The following is a 27,613-nucleotide window of genomic DNA, read 5'->3' as shown; positions in this document are numbered from 1 at the left end:
TGCTTTTTTGCATTTACGCATATCTCTAAAATCAGAAAGGTCTTGTCTTAGAGTGATGCTGAAAAACTAATTCATGCATTATTTCCTCTAGGCTGGACTATTGTAATTCATTATTATCAGGTTGTCCTAAAAGTTCCCTAAAAGCCTTCAGTTAATTCAGAATGCTGCAGCTAGAGTACTGACGGGGACTAGAAGGAGAGAGCATATCTCACCCATATGGCCTCTCTTCATTGGCTTCCTGTTAATTCTAGAATAGAATTTAAAATTCCTCTTCTTACTTATAAGGTTTTGAATAATCAGGTCCCATCTTATCTTAGGGACCTCGTAGTACCATATCACCCCATATAGCGCTTCGCTCTCAGACGCAGGCTTACTTGTAGTCCCTAGGGTTTTGTAAGAGTAGAATGGGAGGCAGAGCCTTCAGCTTTCCGGCTCTCTCCTGTGGAACCCAGTCCAATTCAGATCAGGGAGACAGACACCCTCTCTACTTTAAGATTAGGCTTAAAACTTCCTTTTTGCTAAAGCTTATAGTTAGGGCTGGATCAGGTGACCCTGAACCATCCCCTTAGTTATGCTGCTATAGACGTAGGACCTGCTGGGGGGTCCCATGATGCACTGTTTCTTTCTCTTTTTGCTCTGTATGCACCACTCTGCATTTAATCATTAGTGACGATCTCTGCTCCCCTCCACAGCATGTCTTTTTCCTGGTTCTCTCCCTCAGCCCCAACCAGTCCCAGCAGGAAGACTGCCCCTCCCTGAGCCTGGTTCTGCTGGAGGTTTCTTCCTGTAAAAGGGAGTTTTTCCTTCCCACTGTAGCCAAGTGCTTGCTCACAGGGGTCGTTTTGACCGTTGGGGTTTTAATAATTATTGTATGCCTTGCCTTACAATATAAAGCGCCTTGGGGCAATGTTTGTTGTGATTTGGCGCTATATAAAAAAATTGATTGATTGATTGATTATTTCCCGTGGTTGAGGGAGAGGTCGGTGTGCCCTCGGTCCGGGCCCATCTTCGGAGGTGCCGTCGGGTGTGGCGCACCGCCCGTTCTGCCTTGTTGGAGGCCCGGACGAGGGCCAAGACCCATGCAGACCGCCGGCGGTCCCCGGCCCCTGCATACCAGACCGGGCAGGAGGTGTGGCTATCGGCGAAGGACATCCCGCTTCAGGTGCAATCACCGAAACTGATGGACAGGTTCATCGGACCCTTCCGAATCCTCAAGGTCCTCAGCCCTGCCGCAGTGAGGCTGGGAGTTGAAGCTTCACTTTAATAAATAAAGTAGAAAAGGGGGTGTTCTACTTTTTTTTTTTACTAATAGCCCAATTTCATAGCCTTAAGAGTGTGCATATCATGAATGCTTGGTCTTGTTGGATTTGTGAGAATCTACTGAATCTACTGGTACATTGTTTCCCATGTAACATAAGAAATATACTCAAACTGGATTAATCTTTTTAGTCACATAGCACTACTATTATTCTGAACACTACTGTACCTTATTTGTTGTCTTTCTGCCACCTGATTCTGTTTTTTCTCTCTCTGTCTGATGTGCGGCTCTATCCAGAAATGGGAGTGGATGTCTCTCTGCAGTGGTCATGAAACTAGACAGGATTTGTTAACTCCCCCCAGCCAGCCTCCGTCCTGGATAGGACTCCCAACATTTCCTGTGTATTTGTATGTCAAGTATGTCAGTAGCATGGCCCAAGCAGAAGGTCACCCCTTTGAGTCTGGTCTGCTTGAGGTTTCTTCCTCAATCATCAGAGGGAGTTTTTCCTTACTACTGCACCTGTGTGCTTTCTCTATGGGTTGGTAAGGCAAGACCTTATTGTGTGAGTGCCTTGAGGCAGCTTTGTTGTGATTTGGCGCTATATAAATGAACCTAACCTGCATGTCTTTGGATGTGGGAGGAAGCCGGAGCACCCGGAGGGAACCCACGCAAACATGGGGAGAACATGCGAACTCTGCACAGAAAGGCCAATGGGCTGGCTGCAGCCTCTCACAGGGGACACACACACAACACACACACACACACACATCCACCCACCCACAACACACACACACACACCACACACACACACACCACACACACACCCACACACACACACACACACACACACACACGCTCATTGTGATATTCTCCAGCCTCTAGGGGATTGACTGTGAGTGAACAGATCATCTAGAAGGAAGATGGAAACTACAGCTGTGAGTTGTAGTTTCAGAGTTCTACCAGTTTGGATTAATAATTTTAAAATGGAACCCTGAAACCAGAAAGGTTAAAATGCAGACTCTGCTGGAAGAACTGACTGAAAAAAAAAACTGTGGGATCAAAACCCTGATTAAACCAACATGGGTCAAATCCAAACTGCTTCCAGAAAAAAAATCATTTTTGATTATGTTGATGATGTAAGATCATGAATTATTTGAATACAAAAGAACAAAATTTTTCTTGGTGCCAATGGAACTCTTTTTTTACTGACTCAATGGAACACTCAAAGGGGTGTGTATTTAATGCAGTCAAATATTCATTTTTTTAGACAGGCTTTTTGTTCTAGGGATATACTAAAAGTTGAAACTGCATTGAAAATGTCTCTTGGCCTGATAAGGCAGAAGAAGATGACAGCCAATCAACTACGCAGACATCTGCAAATGAAACGTAGGGCCTCTGTGCACATGACAACTGAGTTTAGATGCTTTTGGTCACTTTGTGTCAGACTGCTAAAGATTAAAATGCTGCAATGCAACATCGGAGCAACCGTGGTGAGTGTAGGGTGGATGATTCCTTCACATTCCCTATGTATTTGTCAGAATGGATGAGGAGTTTTCATCTTTTTCTCTGAGTCACAGAAGAGACCAGGAAAGAGGAAGTGGTAAATGATTACTTTCCCCCCGTTCTTCGCCTATTATCTCTGGAGAATTCAGACTCTGAGGCCGTTGACAGTTGATGTGAAATGGACCTAAGAGGATCCGTGAAATACGTACTCACTCTTGGAACCTCGACTACATGGAAGAATGCTGTAGCAGCCCCACAGAGAAAACATCACTGTCAGCCATTCGCTTCACTCTTTTAAGAAAGATTGGCAGTGAAGACTTGAGGCAAACAGGATGCCGATGTAAGCTGGATGCGTGCATGCCTGAACTGACTTTGCACAGATGTTATTATGCGTTCATTTCTGAAGTGTTAATCATGCCAGGTCAACTTGTCTCAGCTTTGGCTGCTTTGAAATCAGCGTGTTTTCTGCTCTGGGACGTGTCCACCAGCGTTTGCCAGCAGTTATGCCACATGCTTCTTAAAAGGCTTTGGGCATCTTAGAGATTCATGAATATTGCACCTCTGAAGTCTTGTATTTTTTTATGTGAATGAGCCAGAGGGATAATGTTTTCCCTGTGATCATTTGATTTGAGGAAATTGAACTGAGATTAATTGACAAATCACACAGCAGCATCTCTGGTGTGATAATCTGAGAAAGAAAGGATGAATGTGTAGAAACAACAGATCAGAAATGGCCTGCAGCTGTGTTTCTAATCAGATGTTGCCTGCTGTTATGTCATGAATCTATTAATTTAGTTCAGCACTTTCCAGTGATCTTTCACTGCTGTCAGCCCCACTGACAGACGTTTGATAAGTTCACAGACCTGGGACCCTATCCTGAATATATCTACGGGGCGCTGTCAAAATTGCAGAACACAAATCCATTTGGGGCATGCCCAAGTCCTTGTTGCTATATGATATGCAAACTGAGTGGAAAGGTGAACACTACCACTTAGCAAATATATACACATACAGAGAGAGCGAGCGTGGCGCTCTTGGCAAAATTCACTTGTACCTGCACTAATGGTAAATGTCCACCGGGTGGCGATATTGCTCCATTTCAAATACCTTGAGTACAGGCTGCTCTGAGACATGACAACAAACCTGTTGCTTATAGCTTTGGCTCCATTGAAGAACAAACACCCCACCTATCTTAGGTTACCAAGCTAGCAAGGGTAACAAGTCTGATAACCTGTGTTTCTGTAATTGATTGATTCATTGATTGATTAATACATATTTTTGTGGACTTGCAGAGTTTGTTGGATGAGGGTATTAAAACCTATGACTGGCATGTAACAGGCAACATTAGTGTAACTAACCTATCAATAGATCTAGATAGATTGGTGGAAGTGCTTGCTTGGTGGTTGTTAAGGTTAGACCCAGTGCCGCTGTTCCATGCACGCTCATTATGCACTGCACGTAGGGCACCACCAAAAAAATCAGTGGATAAAAGTGCAAAAATGCACGCCTCCATCCTCTCCTATGAATGAAACAGAGATGCAGCAGAGGTTTTTGTTTTGAATCTGGACTTGATCTGTCAGTGTGATTTGGGAGTAAACACGTTTTCCAGTGCGCATGTTTAACTTTTTGTCAGGGTTTGAGTTTTGCTTGGTGTTCTGGGTTGTTTGTTCTTTTCTACTGTTAGTTATTGTTGCGTTTCATTGGGTTTGGTTGGCTTCTTCTCTTGCTGGGTGTTTTTCTCTCTCTTTCTCTGGCCACGCCTTGTTCTGGTGCTTTCCATGCACACCTGTCCTGATTTGCTGATTACCACCTGCAGTATTTTTTAGCTCATGGGTGTGTTTGTCTCTCGCCAGTTTGTCATGCTTGTGCCTCAGTCCAGCTCTGTTCTTGCGTTCCAATAGTTCTGCCTGCCTCTTTGTGTGTACCTGACCTCCAGCCTGTTGCTTTGACCATGCCTGATTGCCTGATGTTTTTTGTACTGCTGCTTTTCCTGGACTGCCTACTTGTGTACTGACATCCGCTGTCTTCTACAGTAAAACCATCTAAAACCAGAGCTGTTTGCTTGAGTCGTGCATTTGTGTCCTGCAGTTCCAGACCATTCAGCCTGACACTTTTATTCTTCACCAAAGTGGTGATCTTTGCACCTCTTCTACCTTGGACTTCTCTCTCTCTTCTCTCTTTGCACAAACCAAAGAGACTTTTGTGTTTTTCCCTGCGTTAAGGGAAACGGTTTAAACTTTTGATGTTTAAAAAAAAAAATAAGATAATTGAATGGCTGTCTGTCACTGTCCGTGTCACCCACCGGAGCCAGCGTGGATGTACAGTCTTGACACACGCTGGCACGCTGCCTTGCGTTGCGTTGCGCTGCGCCCCCAGAGCTCTCGTCTTCCACTCGCAGTTTTCTCAATCAGCGAGCTCACCTCCAACAGCGCCAACAACGCGCCTGCTGGACTCTCCACCACGTTCTGGACAGATGTCCGAGGTTGAGATTAATAAGTGCAAATTTCTCCAGTAAGTAATATATATGTATTACTTACTGAAGAAATTTGCACATTATCAGTTACATGTACAAGGTTAAATGCTTGAATACTTTGTGTTTACAAAGTTCTGTGCAATGTTCAGTCTACTGTGGTTGCACAAATCAGTTTTTTTAAATAATGGTTTTGGTATTTATTTATTTTAAATTTTATATTTATTTCTTTTCATGTTTGGTGCCATTGTTAATGCAAAATTATTTATTTGCAGCTGTTTTCAAAACATTAATAAATTATTATTATAATAACTTATCAATACTTAATATTAAATTAATATTGAGTTATTTTGGAAATAAAGGGAACCTCACAGACAAATTTTGAATTATTGTTCATTTGGGGGGGGGGGGGGCTGTACAAATTAATACATTGAACTAAACTGATATCTATCAATACCTGCTCCATTAGTACTAATGGTGATAACATTTAAAAGTTGCCTCTGGCAAAGTTTCTCCAAACACAACCAGACACACCTGAAACTTCTTCAGAGTTGTCTAGGTATATTGGTGGCTTCCCTCACTAGTCTTCTTCTTGCATTGTCACTCGGTTTATGAGGACTGTCTCCTCCAGACAGGTTTACCACACACTACCAGAGGTGGTAAGAAACTCACCATCAAGTCACTCTCAAGTCATGAATCAGCAAGTCCCAAGTCAAGTCTCAAGTCATAATGACCACCAATTGTTTGCAAGCTAACTTGACTTCATCCCACCTATGCACACTACCATCCTGCTTCTGTTTAATGGCTGACGTAAATACAGCATTCAGTGACTTGGAAATGTTCATGTATCATCTTCTGTCTGTAAAAGTGATGATTTAGTTGTGGTGTAGATACTTACAAACACAATTGTTTTTTTAAATATATTTTTATTTCCGATATGTCATGTTGTAGAGATTAGTTTTCACTGTGAGTTTAAAGGGCATCATTTTAGAAATTTTATCAGAAAAAAAACCCCTGAATTATTACGTTCGCCAAGGACGCAATAAAATCATTGGCGTTTATTCATTTATTTATTTATTGTTTGTCTGACTGTTAGCAGGATTATGTCAAAACTACTACACGGATTTTGACAAAACTTTCACCACAAATACATATTAGGCCATGGAAGACTCCAGTTAAATTTTGGAGGTGATCCGGAACTGGATCCAGATTCTGGATCAAGATTTCTCTTTATATAGGCTTTGAAGGATTATGTCAAACTACTTCATGGATTCTCACCAAATTTTCACCACAGATACATATTAGGCCATGGAAGACTCCATTAAATTCAGGAAGTGATCTGTATCCAGATCTGGATTCTGGATCAAGATTTCACTTGATATACACTTTGAAGGATTACGTCAAAGCTACTTCATGGATTCTCACCAAATTTGCACCACAGATAGATATTAGGGCATGGAAAACTCCACAGAATTTTGGAGGTGATCCAGATCTGGATCCGGATTGTGGATCAAGATTTCCCTTTATATAGGCTTTGTAGGATTACTTGAAAACTACTTCACAGATTCTCACCAAATTTGAACCACAGATAGATATTAGGGCATAGAAGACTCCACGGAATCTTGGAGGTGATTCGTATCTGGATTGGCGGGTGTCAAAAATCTCTGATTGCTCTTGTTTATGTTTAATTTCATGTCAATGCAAAATACTCGTTTAAAATCCTAAGAGAACATAAACAGTGTGGTTCATGTAAGATGGGCCTGAGTGCAGTCCTTATTGAGTACAGCAACATGCATTGCTGCAGTTTAGACCTGGTTTTTGGTGGTTCCTAACCCAGAGTCTAAGCATTCCAAGAAGGGAAAAGTGGTCAAAATTAAATGTGCCCATTTTAAATAAATAATAATAACAAATGGCTTCTGCCTCAAAGCAGACTGGAAATTCAAAACCGACCATGGGTATTCATTCAAACAATTTAATGAGCAAACACCAGTGCACTGATCTGACATTTTTAGCAGGACGTTACATTGGGGAAGTTATTTCAGTAATGTGTTCTGAAGTGTTTAATCAACCATCTAATGGCCTCACTGCTGTTCATTTTCTTTTAAGTGCCGAGTCATTCCAATTCACATCCATCTGCCACTAACTGGATAGAGTCACGCAGAAAGAAAGAATGAGAGATTGTTCACACGGAAAGATGAGTGCATCGCATTCGATTTGAGTCGATCAGATGGCGATTACCTTAATGATGTCCTAACAGGAATGACAGCGATATCAGCAGTTGGCGGCAACATGGAAACAGCCGCGGTTTTGCTGTGACATGAGATTTTGTCAAGTCAAATTTTGGAAGCAAAGGTCTTTTGTTGCAGCTCAAAGATCACTCATTCTAAATGTCTTGTGAGCACATGTTTTACTTTTGTGCATAATATTTGACCCAAGGTGCTGTTTAAAGACATACATGCATTTGGGTTCTCAGCCTTTGTGATGAAGAGGCGCCTGGGAACAGCTTATGGAGTCATGAGGTCACTGGACAGAGGTAATTAACGCTGATGAGATCTTTGTAGGTGAATGTACGTCCAAGTCTTTAGGGTCCTGGTAGTTCCTGTCTTCCTGTATGGTTGCGAGATTTGGACACTAACCAGTGACCTAAGGCAGTGACTGGATGTGTTTGGTAGTATGTCTCTTTGGAAGATCCTTGGATGCTACTGGAATAACATTTGTATCAAACAAGCAGTTACTAAAATTGACTAAGATGTGGAGTATCACTTGCATTGTGAGCTTCAATGTTTTGCCCATGCGGTGCGTTTCTCTGTGCATCATCAATCACGCAGGTGCCCGAGTGTTGAGGACCCAGTAGCCGGAGAAGGCCAAGGGGATGCCCACGTTCACTTGGATGCTACACATAGATCATCATTTTAACGATGTGTTAATGGACTGGTTGTCTGCCTGGGTGGTTTCCATCTAGGACCCAAGGAGGTTCTGTGGTGTTGTGGCTCCCAGACTTGACTTGACTTGGCGTCTAAAAGCTTAAAACATACAAATCGATTTTCCTGCTGCATTACATCACCAAAAATCTAAAGACATGTATTCTGTGACCAAATACAACCTTGTGAACAGAGGATCCTCGGTTCAATTCCCCGCTACATAAGAAAAAGAGGTTTGCAAGATCCTTAATGCCGAAGTTGTTCCTAGTGTGTACTTGAGCACCTTGCTTGCTATCATCCTGACATTGGTGTGTCGTGTGTCCAAAATATGCCTATGACTAGTTTAAAGGCTAACCCTACAGTCACAATAGGCACAAGCAACAGAGGCAAATCGATGACCTGCCCGTTTATTTTCAGTGTTTTTGTAGTTGACAAGAGACAATGATTGCTCTACCACTACCTAGGTGGGCCCAGTATAGACGATAAGTCTGTTTTATGCAAATACTGAGCAATGCGACAGTGGCGACCGCCAATGCAAGTGAAAGGGCAGCGTGACGGTAACTGGTTGTTCGCAATCGAACAGAATAATCCAAGATGGCGGGAATACGCTCTGAATCCATAAGGTTATTGCAAAAAATAAAAGGTCCGATACTTTTCTAACAGACCTCGTAAGTGTTATTAGTTATCTGCTTTCACCGTCAAGGCTTTCTGATGTGTGCATGTCTCCCAGCAGGCTGCGCTGCAGGAATAGGATGACCGGAAGACCCAGACGAGCAACGTGAACCAACAAGAATGACCCACGTTCCCTCAACTCCCGCGTCTTCAAATCGGCAACCTCAACACAGCCGTGGTAACCAAAGCCGACATCGAGGCCATCTTTGCCAAATATGGCAAGATCGTGGGTTGCTCTGTCCACAAGGGCTATGCATTTGTCCAATACGTCAGCGAGAAGGAATGCCCGGGGAGCCGTCGCTGGAGAAAATGCCAGGGTGATTGCCGGACAGAGGTCGCTAGGTAATGCTGATCACAAGTGCATTACATGTAGTGTTATGTTTCATGGGTGGAAGAAATAATTGCAAAAAATGTTTTGAGGTTCAGTATCAGTGCAGCACCATTTGATGCATGAGGTCCCTGTGTCCATATAGCATTTTTTCCTCTGCTGAGAGGGCACCCAGAAAAAGCTTTATCCAAGTGGGTGCAGCATTTTCATGGAAAATAAAAAGCCTGCAAGTGGGATGTGTTTTTTATGAACAACAATACACAGCTTAATGGCTATCCTGTAATGGAATGGCAAAAAAGTACTTGCCCTCAGCAGGGGCATTATGTCTGTCCAGTGTTCTGCCACACATGAGGGTTTTCCTTGTCTCTATTGTTATTGAATGACAAATCAGCTGACTGTAGAGGAAACAATAAAAATAAACCACTCATCCTGGTTGCCTGAAATGGCGCTGTAGTGATGTAACAGCATCTTTTTGGAAACTTATAGTGATCGGAGCAGCTGCACAAGACAAGACACTGGGTGTACTGTTTTGGTGGTTTTGTTTGTTTGTTTGTTTGTTTAAGGTGGCTGGATGAGGTCGCTTATGCTCCATTGTCATTTAGTGCAAAGGAAAAATGTTATATGTACACGGAGCCTTAATAAAACTATTTGAGGCAGCCTGCACTGGACAGTTCCAAAGTACAACTGCACATTAAAGGAGTGCACAGTTCCACCAGTGGAGTACACTGCCCACTGCTGTACGGAAGCCTCATTTCCACTCACAGAATACAGCGGTTCAGGGCCGAAGTCCAGAGTTCAGTCCTTAAAAGGAAAGCAGGTTTGACTTATGGTTTTGATTTATAAACCACATTAATCCAGATAGTTTAACTACATTAATGTCAAGTAAGTCATTTGTACAAAGTGAAAATATAACGCATATCTTTTCATTTTAAAATAATGCACTAATTCTGAAGTTTTGAACATTACACACACAGATGCCAAACTGCATTATGGGTAAAACTGAGCCTCAATTTCAATTCAGTTTATTCACTTTATATAGTGGCCAAATCAACAACAGAGTCACCGCAAGGTGCTTCACACAAAAACATTCATAAAAACAAAATAAAATGAATTAAAGATTACAAAGCAAGAGTAAAAAAGTAAAAAGCATAGTAACATAATATGCCAGTATGTAATATGCCATCCAGTTGATGGGTCAAAATGCATACAACCCCTGGCAAAAATTATGGAATCACCGGCCTCGGAGGATGTTCATTCAGTTGTTTAATTTTGTAGAAAAAAAAGCAGATCACAGACATGACACAAAACTAAAGTCATTTCAAATGGCAACTTTCTGGCTTTAAGAAACACTATAAGAAATCAGGAAAAAAGAGGGAAAAAAATATGGAATCACTCAATTCTGAGGAAAAAAAATTATGGAATTCATGAAAAACAAAGAACACTCCAACACATCACTAGTATTTGTTGCACCACCTCTGGCTTTTATAACAGCTTGCAGTCTCTGAGGCATGGACTTAATGAGTGACAACAGTACTCTTCAATCACTCTGGCTCCAGCTTTCCTCTGATTGCTGTTGCCAGATCAGCTTTGCAGGTTGGAGCCTTGTCATGGACCATTTTCTTCAACTTCCCCCAAAGATTTTCAATTGGATTAAGATCCGGACTATTTGCAGGCATGACATTGACCCTATGGGTCCTTTTTGCAAGGAATGTTTTCACCATTTCTGCTGTATGGCAAGATGCATTATCATCTTGAAAAATGATTCATCATCCCCAAACATCCTTTCAGTTGATGGGATAAGAAAAGTGTCTAAAATATCAACGTAAACTTGTGCATCATTGATGATGTAATGACAGCCATCTCCCCGTGCCTTTACCTGACATGCAGCCCCATATCATCAGTGACTGTGGAAATTTACATGTTTCTCTTCAGGCAGTCATCTTTATAAATCTCATAACGGCACCAACAAAACTTCAAGCATCATCACCTGCCCAATGCAGATTCGAGATTCATCACTGAATATGACTTCATCCAGTCAGTCACAATCCACATTGCTTTTCCTTAGCCATTGTAACCTTGTTTTCTTTCTGTTTAGGTGTTAATGAGGCTTTCGTTTAGCTTTTTCTGTATGGAAATCCCATTTCCTTTAGGCGGTTTCTTACAGTTCCGGTCACAGACGTTGACTCCAGTTCCTCCCATTTGTTCCTCATTTGTTTTGTTGTGCATTTTCGATTTTTGAGACGTATTGCTTTAAGTTTCTGTCTTGATGCTGTGATGTCTTCCTTGGTCTACCAGTATGTTTGCCTTTAACAACCTTCCCATTGTTGTTTGTATTTGGTCCAGAGTTTAGACACAGCTGACTGTAAACAACCAACATCTTTTGCAACATTGCGTGATGATTTACCCTCTTTTAAAGAGTTTGATAATCCTCTCCTTTGTTTCAATTGACATCTCTCGTGTTGGAGCCATGATTCATGTCAGCCACTTGGTGCAACAGCTCTCCAAGGTGTGATCACTCCTTTTTAGATGCAGACTAACGAGCAGATCTGATCTGATGCAGGTGTTTAGTTTTTGGGGATGAAAAATTTACAGGGTTGATTCCATAATTTAATTCCTCAGAATTGAGTGATTCCATATTTTTTCCCTCTGCTAGGTCTAAAATGTAACCGTTACTGACTGCCCAATTTTTTTTTTCCTGATTTCTTATAGTGTTTCTTAAAGCCAGAAGGTTGCCATTTGAAATGACTTTAGTTTTGGTCATGTCTGTGATCTGCTTTTTTCCTACAAATTAAACAACTGAATGAACATCCTCCGAGGCCGGTGAGTCCATAATTTTGCCAGGGGTTGTAGAATACTGCCATCTACTGGATGGCAGTGTGAATGGCGCCTGGTTATATCACACGGTTGTTGCTGCCTGGCTGAATCACAACTTAACAAACAGAATTTTCAGTTTTGCAAATGCCTTTTTTAAACAAATGAAAAAACGACATATTTTACAAATACACATTTATTTGTAAAAACCAACACACACGTTACGTTTTGTGTTGGTTAAATGAATCAACCAATCAGTGATCGCAGGCTCAGTTTACCCATAATGCAGTTTGCCATCTCCGTGTATTAATGTTCAAAACTTCAGAAGTAGTGCATTATTTTAAAATAAAAAGACGTGTTATATTTTCACTTTGTACAAAAGACAGAGTTGACATTATTGTACAGAGTTGACATTATTGTAGTTAAACTATCCAGATTAATTTGGTTTATAAATCAAAACCATAAGTCAAACCTGCTTTCCTTTTGAGCACTTCAGCTCATGGCTGGACTGTTGTATGCTGTAAAGGTTAATGACTTTGTTTTTTTGGTAGCAGCCTGCAACCAGGCTCCTGATGGGGTAGAGTTGAGGTTCAGTTCCTCTTAGCTGCCTCACTGCTGCAAAATACATAACAGACAGGAGTCAACAGGGTTTATAAATGTTTTTCACCGTTACTATGTAAAAAATGTTAGCAATGTAAAAGTTATCGGAACTAAATTTATCGGAAGCTAATGGGTCCACTGATGGTTTTTGAAATTAGTTGAAAAGCTAATCCGCTAACAAAAATGTTAGCTTAGATAATTAGCGGTTAGTGGATTAGCAGAATTGTGCCCACTATTGCCTGTGCCCTTCTCTAACTGTTATCGGTATTAATGTTTTAAAAAAAAAACACTGCTGAACATATTTTCACCAAGAAACTTTCACCATTATCACAAAGCACATTCTGTTTTAATTATTCTGACACAAGTACAAAGTACATCAGTTTTTGAGCACTGCCTATTCCAGACAGATTTACCGCACACAGTACCATACTCTTTATTTTAGAGATGTGGGTTAGAGATGTGGGGATGGACCGGATGTCTGCCTGTGTGGTTTCCATTCAGGATCCAAGGCGGTTTCATGATGATGTGGATGCGCCAAGCTCATTACCAGCTGATGTAAATAAAGTCCAAAACATATTCACTGACTTTGAAATATTCATGTATTCACCCCTGACTTGCCCAAAGAAAACTGGTTGTAAGAGTGATGATTTGTTACAATACAATAAAACCTTATATTTAATTTGTCCAATTATTTATGGCCTCTGAAAGTGGAGTGACTATTTATAAAACTGTCTGTAGTTCCTAGATGGTTAATACTTTTTGCTAAAACCCCTTGAATTTAAGTTGAAAGTGTAACGCATCTTGTTTCATTCCAACTATATTGTGTTGGTGTACAGAAGCAAAAATACAAAGTGTGCCACTGTCCAAATATTTATGGACCTGTCTGTAGCTTTGAATTCTTTAATACACAAAGCCTATTTCTGGTGGCCACTAAGGTAACTGTTGCTTGTTATAATAAAAAAAAAACTACTGCACAGCAGGGCACTACATGAGGGGTGATTGAAAAGTTTTGAGCCCGACCAAGAAGAAACCACAACTGAATTAATGTAATGATTTATTTTTCACCTTAATCCCCATGTAAGTCCACACACTTTTTCCATCATCTAATACCGTTCTCATTGAAGGTCTTATCCTGGAGCTCAAGGAAGTCAACCACTGCACATCATTATCAGTATTATCATGAGTTTCGGCAAGATGCCTTTTCATGTTTGGAAACATATAGATGTCTGAATAAGACAAATCAGGGAAATAAGGTGGGTGTGGAACAAGTTCAAAGCCACATTCATGAATAAGGCCCCACTGATGGGCTGTCCCTTCTGGAGATAGTCCACCATTATGATGGTTTCAGCATCCCAGAAGAGAGAGGCCATGACCTTTCCAGCAGATCAGACAGCTTTGGTTTTCTTCAGTGGGGGAGAACCCACGTGGCTCTATTGCCTCAACTGTTGTTTGGACTCCGGTTTGAAATGATGGACCCAGGTCTTGTCCATGGTCACGAATTATTGCAGTTATCCGGATGTGCCTCAAAAAAAGATTCTCCCTGGGATCCGGAATCTTGCGTGTTTCTGATCAACTGTGAGAAACCTTGGGATCCATCGTGCTGCAAGTTTTCTCATTCCCAGTCCTTCAGTCAGAACCAAATGAACTCTCTCCTGTACTGGCTATGTGACACTCATTTACTCTTTGGTCAGTGAGGACCATATTGTGGATATTCTGGATCATATCAGTCAAGGTGGCAGTTCTGGGTCTTCCTGATCTTGCTCCATCTTCAACGCTTGTTCTGCATAAGATGGGCCATCTAAGCAGAAGTCATAAAAGGGAGGTCAATACAATCATAAAAGAAGATTTCAAAAAGACAAGTCCATAAAAATGGGCTTTGTTGTTGGAAATCATGTACCAAGATTACAAGTAACGCCATTTCCTTCATTTTCTTGCAGCCCAGATGATTTAAAAATGATCAACTTTGAAAAACAAAAATTGTATGAGGATGTCAAGTCACCATCTGGCTTACAGAAGAGTGATTAATTTTTAGGCATTAAACACAACACGGGTGCAGTATGGAGCCAAGACGAGGAGGAAGTGAGACAGACAACGCAAAGAAGGAAACTGTAAGAGCCGATCCCTGCAAATCTTCCTTATATTACGTATTGATTAGTTCAGAGGCCCTCCTATGGAAAATAAAAAATCCTCCTGAAGCACCGCTTTCTCTTTAAATATGAATACGAGTGCTGCAGGGTCACATCTGTAAACCAGCTCCGGCTTTGCCCACTTTCATGTATTTTAGCAGTGAAATCACATGTGGCATTAGAAAAAAGCTGCAGGGAGGCGCTGCGCTCGCACGTGACTCAGGAGTTGCTGCTGCACAGCCGCGTGGTTGATATTCACACAGAATACTTTACAGGAGGTGCAAGTGAGCTCAAGTGTGACAAGGAAACTTATTTTTGCATCATCTCCACTCCAAATTTCATGGCCTTTCTGAAAAATTATTTTAATTTGAATTGCATCCAATGCAATATTAATATTAAAGTGAGTTTATTAAAGCAAGTTTTAGGGAAACTACATGTATTTACAGAGCCTAATCACCAATAATGCAATGCTTTCTGCAACAGCATCAGCACAAATTATTTTATTTCTGCATCATTTTAGCCACTTACAGAAACATTTCTCATTTGCATGCACAGCAGTGAGTCACAACAGTCAAACCTCCTGAGAATTATGATTTACAGAAATGGAATTTTTAACCCTTTTGTATGAAATACGAGGAGATATAGTGATCAGCATGTACATCTGCCAGGTTTGACTTGTTAGCGTGACATCTCAAGAACCAGTGGACCAATTTCATTCATATTTAGCATGAGGGTGTACTTGGGTGATCTCCTGGCACCAGTAGATTACTGTGACCTTGGTATCAATTTCAAGGTCACAGCAAGATATTAAAGATATTGTCATTGTCACCCTTGTTAACGCAATATCTCAAAAACCAGTTGACCAATTTCATTCATATTTAGCATAAGGGTGTACTTGAGAGATCCCCGACACCAGTATATTACAGTGACCTTGGTGTCAATTACAGGGTCACAGTGAAATATTCAAGATGTTACCATTGCCACCCTTGTTAGGGCAATATCTCAAAAACCAACTGACCAAGTTCATTCATATTTAGCATAAGGTTGTATTTAGGTGATCTCCCAACACCAGTCGATTACTGTGACCTTGGGGGCCAATTTCAAGGTCACAGCAAGATATTCAAGATATTGTCGTTGCCACCATTGTTAACGCAATATCTCAAGAACCAGCTGACCAATTTCATTCATATTTAGCATAAGGGATAAGCTGTGACTGAAGTTATTATGAGGGCTGCAAACTAACAACAATCTGATTTTCAGTTCATTCTTTTGAAATCAAATACAGTTAAACATTCCTAAAGACAAGCATTTATGCACAACACGAGCACGCAAAAGAGCAATTTTGAAGACAATAACAGATGTTCACAAAGTGAAAAGTTGGACTCACCAGTGTCAAAATGACTGTAAGCCATTGAAGAAATAAAGCCAGCGAGAAGAAGCACAGAGGCGACTTTCCAGAAATCCATGGTTCGGTTCTAGCTGGTCTGGTGGCTTTCAGGTGAACTGCAGCTGGATGCACTGATGCACACACTGGCCGGACAGTGCGTGGGTGTTCTTTTTTGGACTGCGTTTTAAAAGTCCCTCAACTTCAAGGCACGTCCTGCTGCTGCACTGCACTCAGCCCACAAAGACGGGACCAGACAGTAAAAAGAGCACAGACAAACATCAACCTCTGCAGCAACATGGTGATAACGGCATTCCCTTACGTGGCCACTGCTAAAATAATTGTAACCCTCCAAAGACTTGAAAGCTTTCATGGCCTCACCATTGATAAGGCCCAGGTGTGTTGATGAGATAGTTGTAAATACAGCAGTCTCTGGCCATTTGTCAGGCTCATCCAGCCATTCAAGCTATATGGGTCTGGCAGTGTCACACTGTTGTCATTTCCAAGCTTTCATTTCTCAGAATATCACTTTCGATCGTTGGGATCAAGAGTTGACAAGCAGTCTGAAGTCATCTTCCCATGTATTTTCTCGCCGCACCTCCTTGGAGTCTGGCGTTTTCTGCCTACCAGTCTGTGCGCGGGAAAGTCAGGTGTAAAGAAAAATAGCGTTCTCTTGTATTGCCACATTGAATAACATTAATTAGCCAGTTAGTATGCAGCAGAGTTTGCATTCTAAATAAATCAATAATGTGCTAATTAAATTCATTTTTGTCCTGAGTGAAAGGATTACACATTAAAAACAGCTTAGATTTTAAATATGAACGCCCCGATTTGTTTAAGTGTAATTGTAATATCCACTTCCACTGAAATATATATATATATATATATATATATATATATATATATATATATATATATATATATATATATATATGCAATCCCTTTTTTGTTACTATGTTCTTACATTATTTTTTCTTTTTTAAATTTGCACTCTTTCATTCTGGTAGATTTTATGTTTATTTTTCTATTCTTCTCCAGACCTTTCAAGTCTGCGTGTGCTCAGGTTTGTATTTGCACTGAAAGGCTCGCATCTTACCTTTCATTGTACTTGTTACTGTTGTGAAAGTGTAGTGACACGGACCCACAACAGGGGGCGCAAATGAACGGACAATAGAAGAAGTTAAATTTGAATACTTTACTGTTGTGAATGCCACAACTACACACAGCAGATTATAGAATGAATACAAAGTCAATTGATAAAGGTGTCGTGTGGGCTGGCTCGACGATAGGAGACGTCCGTCTGGAGAAGAACCGGAACCACACGATTTCCTCCGCCACCGAACCAGGAGGATACTGGAGCCGCCAGGTCCCGAGTCCCCCAGGTGGCCACCGTCTCCGCGTGTCGGATCTGGTACTGCTGGCGAAGAGCAAAAACAGTCAAGTGTGGGTGTGTGTACACCCCGTAACAAGGATGGTGGTTATTCCACCTCCACCTCTAATCACACGCTCGTGCAGCTCCTGTCTAATTATTTATCTGGCGGAAAGCAGAGCGAAGCAGTCGTAGCCTATGCCGGTCCTTCGGGAAGACAGCTGCAACAATGTATCTACTGAAATCAACGTAGAAATACTCAGGCTGAGAGTGTTACCTCCTTAGAAGAACGATATCTCGGCGAAGTGGTGGAGGTGTCATCCTGCTTTTATTTGGGATGAGGCGCAGATGATTGGTGACAGCTGTCATAGCCGATGAGTGACAGCTGTCAACCCGGCCGCTCTTGGGAGGTGGCAGCGCCCTCTCGTGCCTGAAGCCCGCACTTCAGACAGGGCGCCCTCTGGTGGTGGGCCAGCAGTACCTCCTCTTCTGGCGGCCCACACAACAGTTACAATAAAGAACCTGTATCTGCATATCACCAGAATTAAGTGCAATCTGCATAAATCTTTTGATTTTTTTTTTTTTTTTTTGCAAATATTATTTCATTAGATTGCACAGTGATATTGGAGACTGAAGTGTGACGTGTGACAGAAAGGTCACAATATCAAACCTGCCCTCTGAGGCGCCTGCGATTGCTTGATGTAATTTAATCCTCTTGGATATGAGCAGATTGCAAAGTCAGTTACTTTACCCAAAATAAAAGTGACATTCAATCACAATGGTGGCTGGCTGGGCTTCAAAAGCAGCTGCTGAGCTCCTGATGAAGATGTCAGTCTGCTGATTATGAGAGTTCATCCCAACAGTTGATCAGATTTGGATTGCAGTTTATTAAACCCCCCATCCCCAGCGTGTGACTGCTGATTTATGGTGTTACAACGCCTCTGTGTGGTTGAAGCAGCCATAGTGTGCATTAAAGCCTGTTATGATGATGGCTGATGCCAGTGGCTGATGCTGCTTTCCTAACATTACAGGTTGTAGTTCCCATGCGTGAACACTAGATGGTAGTAATTTAACAGTAATAGATGCTCTTTGTCTTATCAGTTGGTGCCTGTACTGTGCATCCAGAAAGTATTCACTTCAACATTTTATGTTACAGCCTTATTCCAAAATGGAGTGAATTAATTTTTCCCCCTCAAAATTCTACTCACAACACCCCATAATGACAACATGAAAAACGTTTTTTTTTTATGTTTTTCAAATTTTATTAAAAATAATAATAATAAAAAAAACTAAGAAATCACATGTACATAAGTATTCACAGCCTTTGCTCAATACTTTGTTGATGCACCTTTGGCAGCAATTACTGCCTCAAGTCTTCTGGAATATGATGCCACGAGCTTGGTGCATCTTGGGCAGTTTTGCCCATTCCTCTTTGCAGCACCTCTCAAGCTCCATCAATGTGAGACGCCGCAGCTGATCCTGTGTGACATTCACAACTTTACACACGTGTTTTTTGACAAATACTGAACACAGGAGACCTGTTAAGAAGCTCTAGTTTCATGATCAAGAAACAAAAAAATAATACGAGTGAAGTGACACGCAGTGGCGCAAAGCTCGCTCATGGTACAGGGAGTCTCAAACAGGAAGTGCCAAATTTTGAGTCTACAGTGAAACAGGAAATGTCAGATGTTGAACACTTCCTGGCTTGGGTGGAGCTAGAGCAGAGCCAGGGTTACACTGGACTCCCCTGAAATCTGATTGGACCCAGATGATTGACATGTCACAGCACCACATGTCTGGTTGAAAAGAGCTGCATTTTGAAATCAGTGAGTCATTTTGACTGCTAGGTTCCTCCTGTCTAATCCACCTTAGTAGAAGAAGAAAAATGTTTGCCCCAGATTTGAACTGAACACATTGTTTGAACTGTGGACTAATAATGACACCAAAGTTATACTGGTGAGTAAACGACCATATTTTATGCCAGAAATAAGGTCCAGGTTGTTGAAAGTGCCATTTTTCCTTTAATTCGGGTTGCCTTATATATGTGTGTTTTTCCCAGTGATTTTTAAATGAGCAGGCAGCTGTTGATTAAATAACCTCTTAACCTTGCTGTCTGAGTGACACACCAGAGACAACTTTAGATAAATAAATCTAAAGATATCTTCCTTAAACTGAGAGCATATCCCTACAACTTGATATAAATGAATTAAAATATAAAATCCAGCTTCCTGATGAAGTGGTGTAGAGGAGGATTTTCTTAAAAAGAAGACCAGATAGTCAGCTCCAATTTGCCAGAAAGTACATCTGAGATACAAGCCTAGATTTCATGTTTTGGTGAAAGAAACTTTTGTATTTCTTCATAGCTGATTTAAATAAAGACCAAGACATATTCAATAACTTGGAAATGTTCATGTTTCCATGCACTGACTTTTCTGAAGAAAACTGGCAATAAAACCGAATATTATTTATAGGTATTGTCAAGTTTTACCGATGTGCTGTCAGTTTGAGTTTGAGGAAGATAATTTTAGACATTTTTGTTCTTTATATTTTTTTGTATTTCATGAAATGTTCCAATACTTTTGGAGGGTACTCTACCTTATGATGAGTGCAAAATGAGTGTGGTATAATGTGTGCTATATAAGTTTGACAGTATACTGCTGAACTTTCTGACAAACAGATGGGGAAAATAGTCATAAAGCAGCTAACGGATGGCCTGGCAAGTATAGATCAAAGCCAACTCCCTGGGAAGTACAAGGTCTGGTGTTACCAGTTCGCTCTTTATAGGAGGGTGATGTGGCTGCTGAAAATGAGTGAGATCTCCTCATCCACTGTAAACAAGATGGATGGCAAAGCCAATTCCTTCATCTGAAAGTGGTTGGGACTGTTACAGTGCCTGTCCGAAGTAGGCCTCTTTGGGAGGAACACACTGCAATTGCCGCTGCAATCCATCAAGCTGGGCTACATGCAAGAGAAGACGAGGCTAGTTCTCGAGTTAAGAGAGTTCACTGATCAATCAGTAAGGAGCGCAAACGCCAAGGTCCCTACCGGATGAAAGTGGAACACCCAAATCGAAGTTGAGCAAGCTGTCATTTAGGCTGCCAGGTAGGGCGAGCAGGACTAGGATGCGGAGAGGCACTTCGCTTCTGGTTCAAAGCCAATCACAAGGACAGGAAGGAGATGGTGGTGGCAGAGGTGACGAGGATGGAGGAAGAGCGCTGCAAGATCAAGGCGGTGTCACAGGGCCAACAAGGAAGCTGGTCAGCTTGGGAGGGAGTTGTCAACCGTAACATCAGTTGGTCAGAGCTGTGGAAGATTCCACAGGCAAGGCATAGCTTCCTCATTCGTGCAACCTATGACACCCTCCCCTGTCCCCGCAACCTCCACCAGTGGTTTGGGAAAGAAGAATGCTGTTACCTCTGCAATGCCCACAACGCACGTCTTCAGCGCATTTTGTTGCTGCAAGGTCACGCTCTCTCAGGGCCGTTATAGATGGAGCCATTGATCAGGTCCTGAGGAAGCTAGCCGAAGTGCTGGAGAGGTGTCGATAGGACAACAAAAAGTCACCAATGACAGAGAACAACTTTGTCATGGAGTGTGGGGGACAGAGATACACCACAGCAAGAGAAACATCAAGACCCTTTTCCCCTGACCAAGAGTGGGACATGAGGGTCGATCTCGACAGGCAACTTCAGTTCCCTACAGAAATCGTTACTACAACTCTTTGCCCTGACATCGTTGTGTAGTCTACCAATGCAAGAATGGTGTACCTCATTGAGCTGACAATCCCACAGGAGGAAGGGATTGAGGCTGCGTTTGAGCACAAAAAAGCCAAGTATGCCGAGGTGGCTGCTGAATGTCGGGAGGTTGGCTGGAAGACCAACATCTACCCAGTCGAGGTGGGATGCAGAGGCTTTGTGGGGCTGTCAGCCATACATCTACTGAGGGAGGCAGGAGCGACCGGAGGGAAAGTGAAAAGAGCAGTGAGAGAACTGGCAGAGGCAGAAAAAGGCAGCTTCTGGCTCTGGCTGAGGAGGAAGGACAAGTGCTGGGGGAAAAACAACTAACCCCAAATTACAGCCGCAGGGAGTAACAGCTATCAGCTGCAGGGACTGACAGGGAGATGTCCCTGTCACTGCCTCACCACCGGGAGATGTTCCAGGATTAAAGGGGCGAAACATTGAAGAATAGTGGTTCCTGGCTGATGACCCTGCAGCTGACCGATGAGCACTGGAAGAGGTGCAACAGGCAGAAATGAAATTCCATCTGCCTGTATGTTTACTTACTGTTTTGTTTAGGAATGTTTAATTTTCACTGTTGCTGCACTTTGTGTGAAATCATTGTCATATTGTATATCATATTGATATGACAATATTGAGATACGATAATTTGGCCATATTGTACAGCCCTACTGTCAACTGGCTGAAAACTTTGAATATTAATTTACATCTATACATTAAAAAATGCTTAAAGTGGCAGGGGGTTAAGAGGGCTGTAATTAGGGGGGTCAGTGGGGTGGAGACCCCCCCAGAAGCTGAAAGGCAAAAAACAAAAAATGCTTAAAAGACGGCGGGGGAAGGGGCAGCTCGAGGGAGCGGAACCCCCACAGATCCTGAAAGGCAAAAACAGAAAAATGTTTAAAGAGGCCGGGGGTTAGGGTTAGAGCCCTCCCCAGAAGCTGAAAGGTTTTACCCATGCTAATGCTCCCCTGAAGCATTTGCTCAAAAAACAGTCTGATGGACTTCAGTGACATGGTGACATGTTGAAGAGCTTCACTCGTTAATGTCTGCGACATATACGTACATATTAATAATAACAAAATGCATACTTGAATGTACACGTGCCCAAGTGGCACCCATCTTCACCCAGATCTTCAACAGATCTCTGAACCTGTGCAAAGTCCCCTCCTGCTTCAAACGCCCATTATTATCCCAGTCCCAAAGAAACCCTCCATAACAGGACTAAATGACTACAGGCCTGTTGCACTGATGTCTGTAGTCATGAAGTCTTTTGAATGGCTGGTGATGAGCCACCTGAAGGACTTCACGGGATCCCTGCTGGACCCCCTGCAGTTTGCCTACTGGGGAAACAGGTCAGTTGAGGATGCAGTCAACATTGGTCTGCATAACATCCTGCACCACCTGGACTCATGAGGATCCTGTTTGTGGACTTCAGCTCAGTGATCAACACCATCATCCCTGACATTCTCGACAAAAACTCCCCACCCTCTTTGTGCCAGTTCCCACCTGTCAGTGGATCTCCAACTTCCTGATGGACAGGACACAACAGGTGAGGCTGGGGAGCATCACATCCATCACATGGACAATCAGCACTGGAGCCCCTCAAGGGTGTGTGCTCTCCCCACTGCTGTTCTCCCTCTATACAAACGATTGCACCTCAGAGAACTTCTCTGTTAAACTCCTGAAGTTTGTGGAGGACAGCACCATCATTGGTCTCATCCAGGATGGTGATGAAGCTGCGTTCAGACAGAAGGTGTCAGGGTTTGGTACCACTCAAGACAGGAATTGGACCCCAAATGCAAAGTACCCAAAACACAAGTAGTAAGTGCAAAAACAAAATATTTAATAAGTCCAAAAAAGGTAATTACACAGTAAATCAGAACGTCAAAATGGCAAAGGAGAAAAACTCTAGAAATACTATAAGTGTCCATGAACAAAGTTAAGCAAACAAAAAGACAAAAATCCAGAAAAAGGCAGACGAGGTAATAAATGCAACCAAAAGGCAACTGTCAAAAAGGTGACAGTGAAGCAACTTACAAAATGAAGAATAACCAGTGTAGAGTGACAGGACATGTGGCAGAGGTCTCAGGTATGACATACAATCGACCAGCAACAAGCAGACCTCAAGACGTGACTTATATAACCAACCAATTACATACAGGTGTGGATAACGACCGGAACTAAGGGCCCTGTCCCACTGGGGAGAGGATCAATTGCGCATGAATTGAGTATACAAAGTGCGGGCGTTCATTGTCATCTGCAATAAAAATGGCCAAAAATGACAAATGTCCCAGTATGAATTACGGATATATTAATAATATATAGCGAATATATGATGAACAATCATGGTTATATAACGCATGTAGTGAGGAAACTGATCCGACACATTGAGATTATCACGGCAGTATTACGGGTGTATTATGAATGCATCGCACACGTGTTGCGCGTGCACGGCATCTGCATTGCGGTCATAAAATAAGCGCACTCGCTCCTTTCGGCATCACTATTCACACCAACAATACAGTCAATCAATCAATCAATTTTTTTATATAGCGCCAAATCACAACAAACAGTTGCCCCAAGGCGCTTTATATTGTAAGGCAAGGCCATACAATAATTATGTAAAACCCCAACGGGCAAAATGACCCCCTGTGAGCAAGCACTTGGCTACAGTGGGAAGGAAAAACTCCCTTTTAACAGGAAGAAACCTCCAGCATAACCAGGCTCAGGGAGGGGCAGTCCTCTGCTGGGACTGGTTGGGGCTGAGGGAGAGAACCAGGAAAAAGACATGCTGTGGAGGGGAGCAGAGATCGATCACTAATGATTAAATGCAGAGTGGTGCATACAGAGCAAAAAGAGAAAGAAACAGTGCATCATGGGAACCCCCCAGCAGTCTACGTCTATAGCAGCATAACTAAGGGATGGTTCAGGGTCACCTGATCCAGCCCTAACTATAAGCTTTAGCAAAAAGGAAAGTTTTAAGCCTAATCTTAAAAGTAGAGAGGGTGTCTGTCTCCCTGATCTGAATTGGGAGCTGGTTCCACAGGAGAGGAGCCTGAAAGCTGAAGGCTCTGCCTCCCATTCTACTCTTACAAACCCTAGGAGCTACAAGTAAGCCTGCAGTCTGAGAGCGAAGCGCTCTATTTGGGTGATATGGTACTACGAGGTCCCTAAGATAAGATGGGACCTGATTATTCAAAACCTTATAAGTAAGAAGAAGAATTTTAAATTCTATTCTAGAATTAACAGGAAGCCAATGAAGAGAGGCCAATATGGGTGAGATATGCTCTCTCCTTCTAGTCCCCGTCAGTACTCTAGCTGCAGCATTTTGAATTAACTGAAGGCTTTTTAGGGAACTTTTAGGACAACCTGATAATAATGAATTACAATAGTCCAGCCTAGAGGAAATAAATGCATGAATTAGTTTTTCAGCATCACTCTGAGACAAGACTTTTCTGATTTTAGAGATATTGCGTAAATGCAAAAAAGCAGTCCTGCATATTTGGACTCTGGAAAATTTGCTGGAGTTGGACAAGTTGATCACAGAGTGTTGTCATGCGAGGATTAACTGTTCATGAGTTTGGGGAGCGGGAGGGGGGAAGCCGGGTGTGAGACAGTGTTTTTTTTTTTTTTTTTTTGAGAGTGTCACAGAAAACAGACTTCAGTGTGAGTTGTGGCTAAACAGCAACTCTTCCTTTTGTTGGTGTTAAATAAAAGTCCTGGATTGCAGCAGCTACGTCTTTGTGGATTTACACAGCCGGACCGGCACTGGCTGGGGGGTATGTCGCTTTCTGCCACATACGAGAGTAGGCTGAAAAGTTCTAAGGCTCCCCATGAAGGAGTAATGCATTAACTGCATTATAGTGAGCCTTAGAACTTTTCAGCCTACCCTCGTATAGTACTTTGGGTTTACGTGACGTGTTTGTTATGCATTCACAGATTGTCCGCAAATCAGCTGCAAAGCAGATGTAATAAAAACGCTTTATTCGTGGCCAGTTTGTATGCATTTGCTACAACATATTTTAGTTTGTGATGTGGACATGATGGGCATGATATATATCTGTTTTACACACTGTCCCGGTCCGCTGCCAAGCCACAAATCCCCGTCAGTTACGGATATCAATCAATCAATCAATCAACTTTTTTCTTGTATAGCGCCAAATCACAACAAACAGTTGCCCCAAGGCGCTCCACATTGCAAGGCAAGGCCATACAATAATTATGAAACACAGTCTACGTCTAAAGCAACATAACCAAGGGATGGTCCAGGGTCACCCGATCCAGCCCTAACTATAAGCCTTAGCGAAAAGGAAAGTTTTAAGCCTAATCTTAAAAGTAGAGAGGGTATCTGTCTCCCTGATCTGAATTGGGAGCTGGTTCCACAGGAGAGGAGCCTGAAAGCTGAAGGCTCTGCCTCCCATTCTACTCTTACAAACCCTAGGAACTACAAGTAAGCCCGCAGTCTGAGAGCGAAGCGCTCTAATGGGGTAATATGGTACTATGAGGTCCCTAAGATAAGATGGGACCTGATTATTCAAAACCTTATAAGTAAGAAGAAGAATTTTAAATTCTATTCTAGCATTAACAGGAAGCCAATGAAGGGAGGCCAACACGGGTGAGATATGCTCTCTCCTGCTAGTCCCCGTCAGTACTCTAGCTGCAGCATTCTGAACCAACTGAAGGCTCTTTAGGGAACTCTTAGGACAACCTGATAATAATGAATTACAATAGTCCAGCCTAGAGGAAACAAATGCATGAATTAGTTTTTCAGCATCACTCCGAGACAAGACCTCTGATTTTAGAGATATTGCGCAAATGCAAAAAGGCAGTCCTACACATCTGTTTAACATGCGCTTTGAATGACATATCCTGATCAAAAATAACTCCAAGATTTCTCACAGTATTACCAGAGATCAGGGAAATGCCATCCAGAGTAACGATCTGGCTAGACACCATGCTTCCAAGATCTGTGGGGCCAAGTACAATAACTTCAGTTTTATCTGAGTTTAAAAGCAGGAAATCAGAGGTCATCCATGTCTTTATGTCTGTAAGACAATCCTGCAGTTTAGCTAATTGGTGCGTATCCTCTGGCTTCATGGATAGATAAAGCTGGGCATCATCTGCGTAACAATGAAAATTTAAGCAATACCGTCCAATAATACTGCCCAAGGGAAGCATGTATAAAGTGAATAAAATTGGTCCTAGCACAGAACCCTGTGGAACTCCATAATTAACTTTAGTCTGTGAAGAAGATTCCCCATCTACATGAACAAACTGTAATCCACTAGACAAATATGATTCAAACCACCGCAGCGCAATGCCTTTAATACCTACGACACGCTCTAATCTCTGTAATAAAATTTTATGGTCAACAGTATCAAAAGCAGCACTGAGGTCCAACAGAACAAGCACAGAGATAAGTCCACTGTCCGAAGCCATAAGAAGATCATTTGTAACCTTCACTAATGCCGTTTCTGCACCACGATGAATTCTAAAACCTGACTGAAACTCTTCAAACAGACCATTCCTCTGCAGGTGATCAGTTAGCTGTTTTACAACTACCCTCTCAAGAATCTTTGAGAGAAAAGGAAGGTTGGAGATTGGCCTATAATTAGCTAAGATAGCTGGGTCAAGTGATGGCTCTTTAAGTAATGGTTTAATTACTGCCACCTTAAAGGCCTGTGGTACATAACCAACTAACAAAGATAGATTGATCATATTCAAGATTGAAGCATCAAATAATGGTAGGACCTCCTTGAGCAGCCTGGCAGGAATGGGGTCTAATAAGCATGTTGATGGTTTGGATGAAGTAACTAATGAAAATAACTCAGACAGAACAATCGGAGAGAAAGAGTCTAACCAAATACCGGCATCACTGAAAGCAGCCAAAGATAACGATACATCTTTGGGATGGTTATGAGTATTTTTTTCTCTAATAGTCAAAATTTTGTTAGCAAAGAAAGTCATGAAGTCATTACTAGTTAAAGTTAATGGAATACTCAGCTCAATAGAGCTCTGACTCTTTGTCAGCCTGGCTACAGTGCTGAAAAGAAACCTGGGGTTGTTCTTATTTTCTTCAATTAGTGATGAGTAGAAAGATGTCCTAGCTTCACGAAGGGCTTTCTTATAGAGCAACAAACTCTTTTTCCAGGCTAAGTGAAGATCTTCTAAATTAGTGAGACGCCATTTCCTCTCCAACTTACGGGTTATCTGCTTTAAGCTACGAGTTTGTGAGTTATACCACGGAGTCAGACACTTCTGATTTAAAGCTCTCTTTTTCAGAGGAGCTACAGCATCCAAAGTTGTCTTCAATGAGGATGTAAAACTATTGACTATATCAGCGGTTAACGGCAGATATACAGCGCATAGTGAGTATGTATTGTGTATGAATTGAGTATATATGGAGTATGTAAGGCGGATGTCATCCGCATGCA

General features: G+C 42.0%; 1 protein-coding gene across 3 annotated transcripts in view; it reads left to right on the top strand.

Moving 5' to 3' along the window:
- LOC117521461 (RNA-binding Raly-like protein) overlaps positions 1-27,613 on the top strand; it is a 153,522-nt gene that overhangs the window by 71,798 nt on the left and 54,111 nt on the right. The window contains exon 2 of one of the 3 annotated variants that reach the window (XM_034182757.1): positions 8,883-9,166. The exons of 1 other annotated variant lie outside the window; for it this stretch is intronic. In XM_034182757.1, coding sequence (XP_034038648.1) covers positions 9,040-9,166 — 127 coding nt within the window. In that variant the 5' untranslated portion in view covers positions 8,883-9,039. The remainder of the gene's footprint in view (positions 1-8,882; positions 9,167-27,613) is intronic. One more of the 3 variants, XM_034182758.1, reaches the window with a different exon arrangement.

Source organism: Thalassophryne amazonica, chromosome 12, assembly GCF_902500255.1.
Source record: "Thalassophryne amazonica chromosome 12, fThaAma1.1, whole genome shotgun sequence".
Taxonomy (NCBI): domain Eukaryota; kingdom Metazoa; phylum Chordata; class Actinopteri; order Batrachoidiformes; family Batrachoididae; genus Thalassophryne; species Thalassophryne amazonica.
The sequence above is the reverse complement of the archived record's forward strand: the minus strand, read 5'-3'. Positions and strand labels throughout refer to the sequence as shown.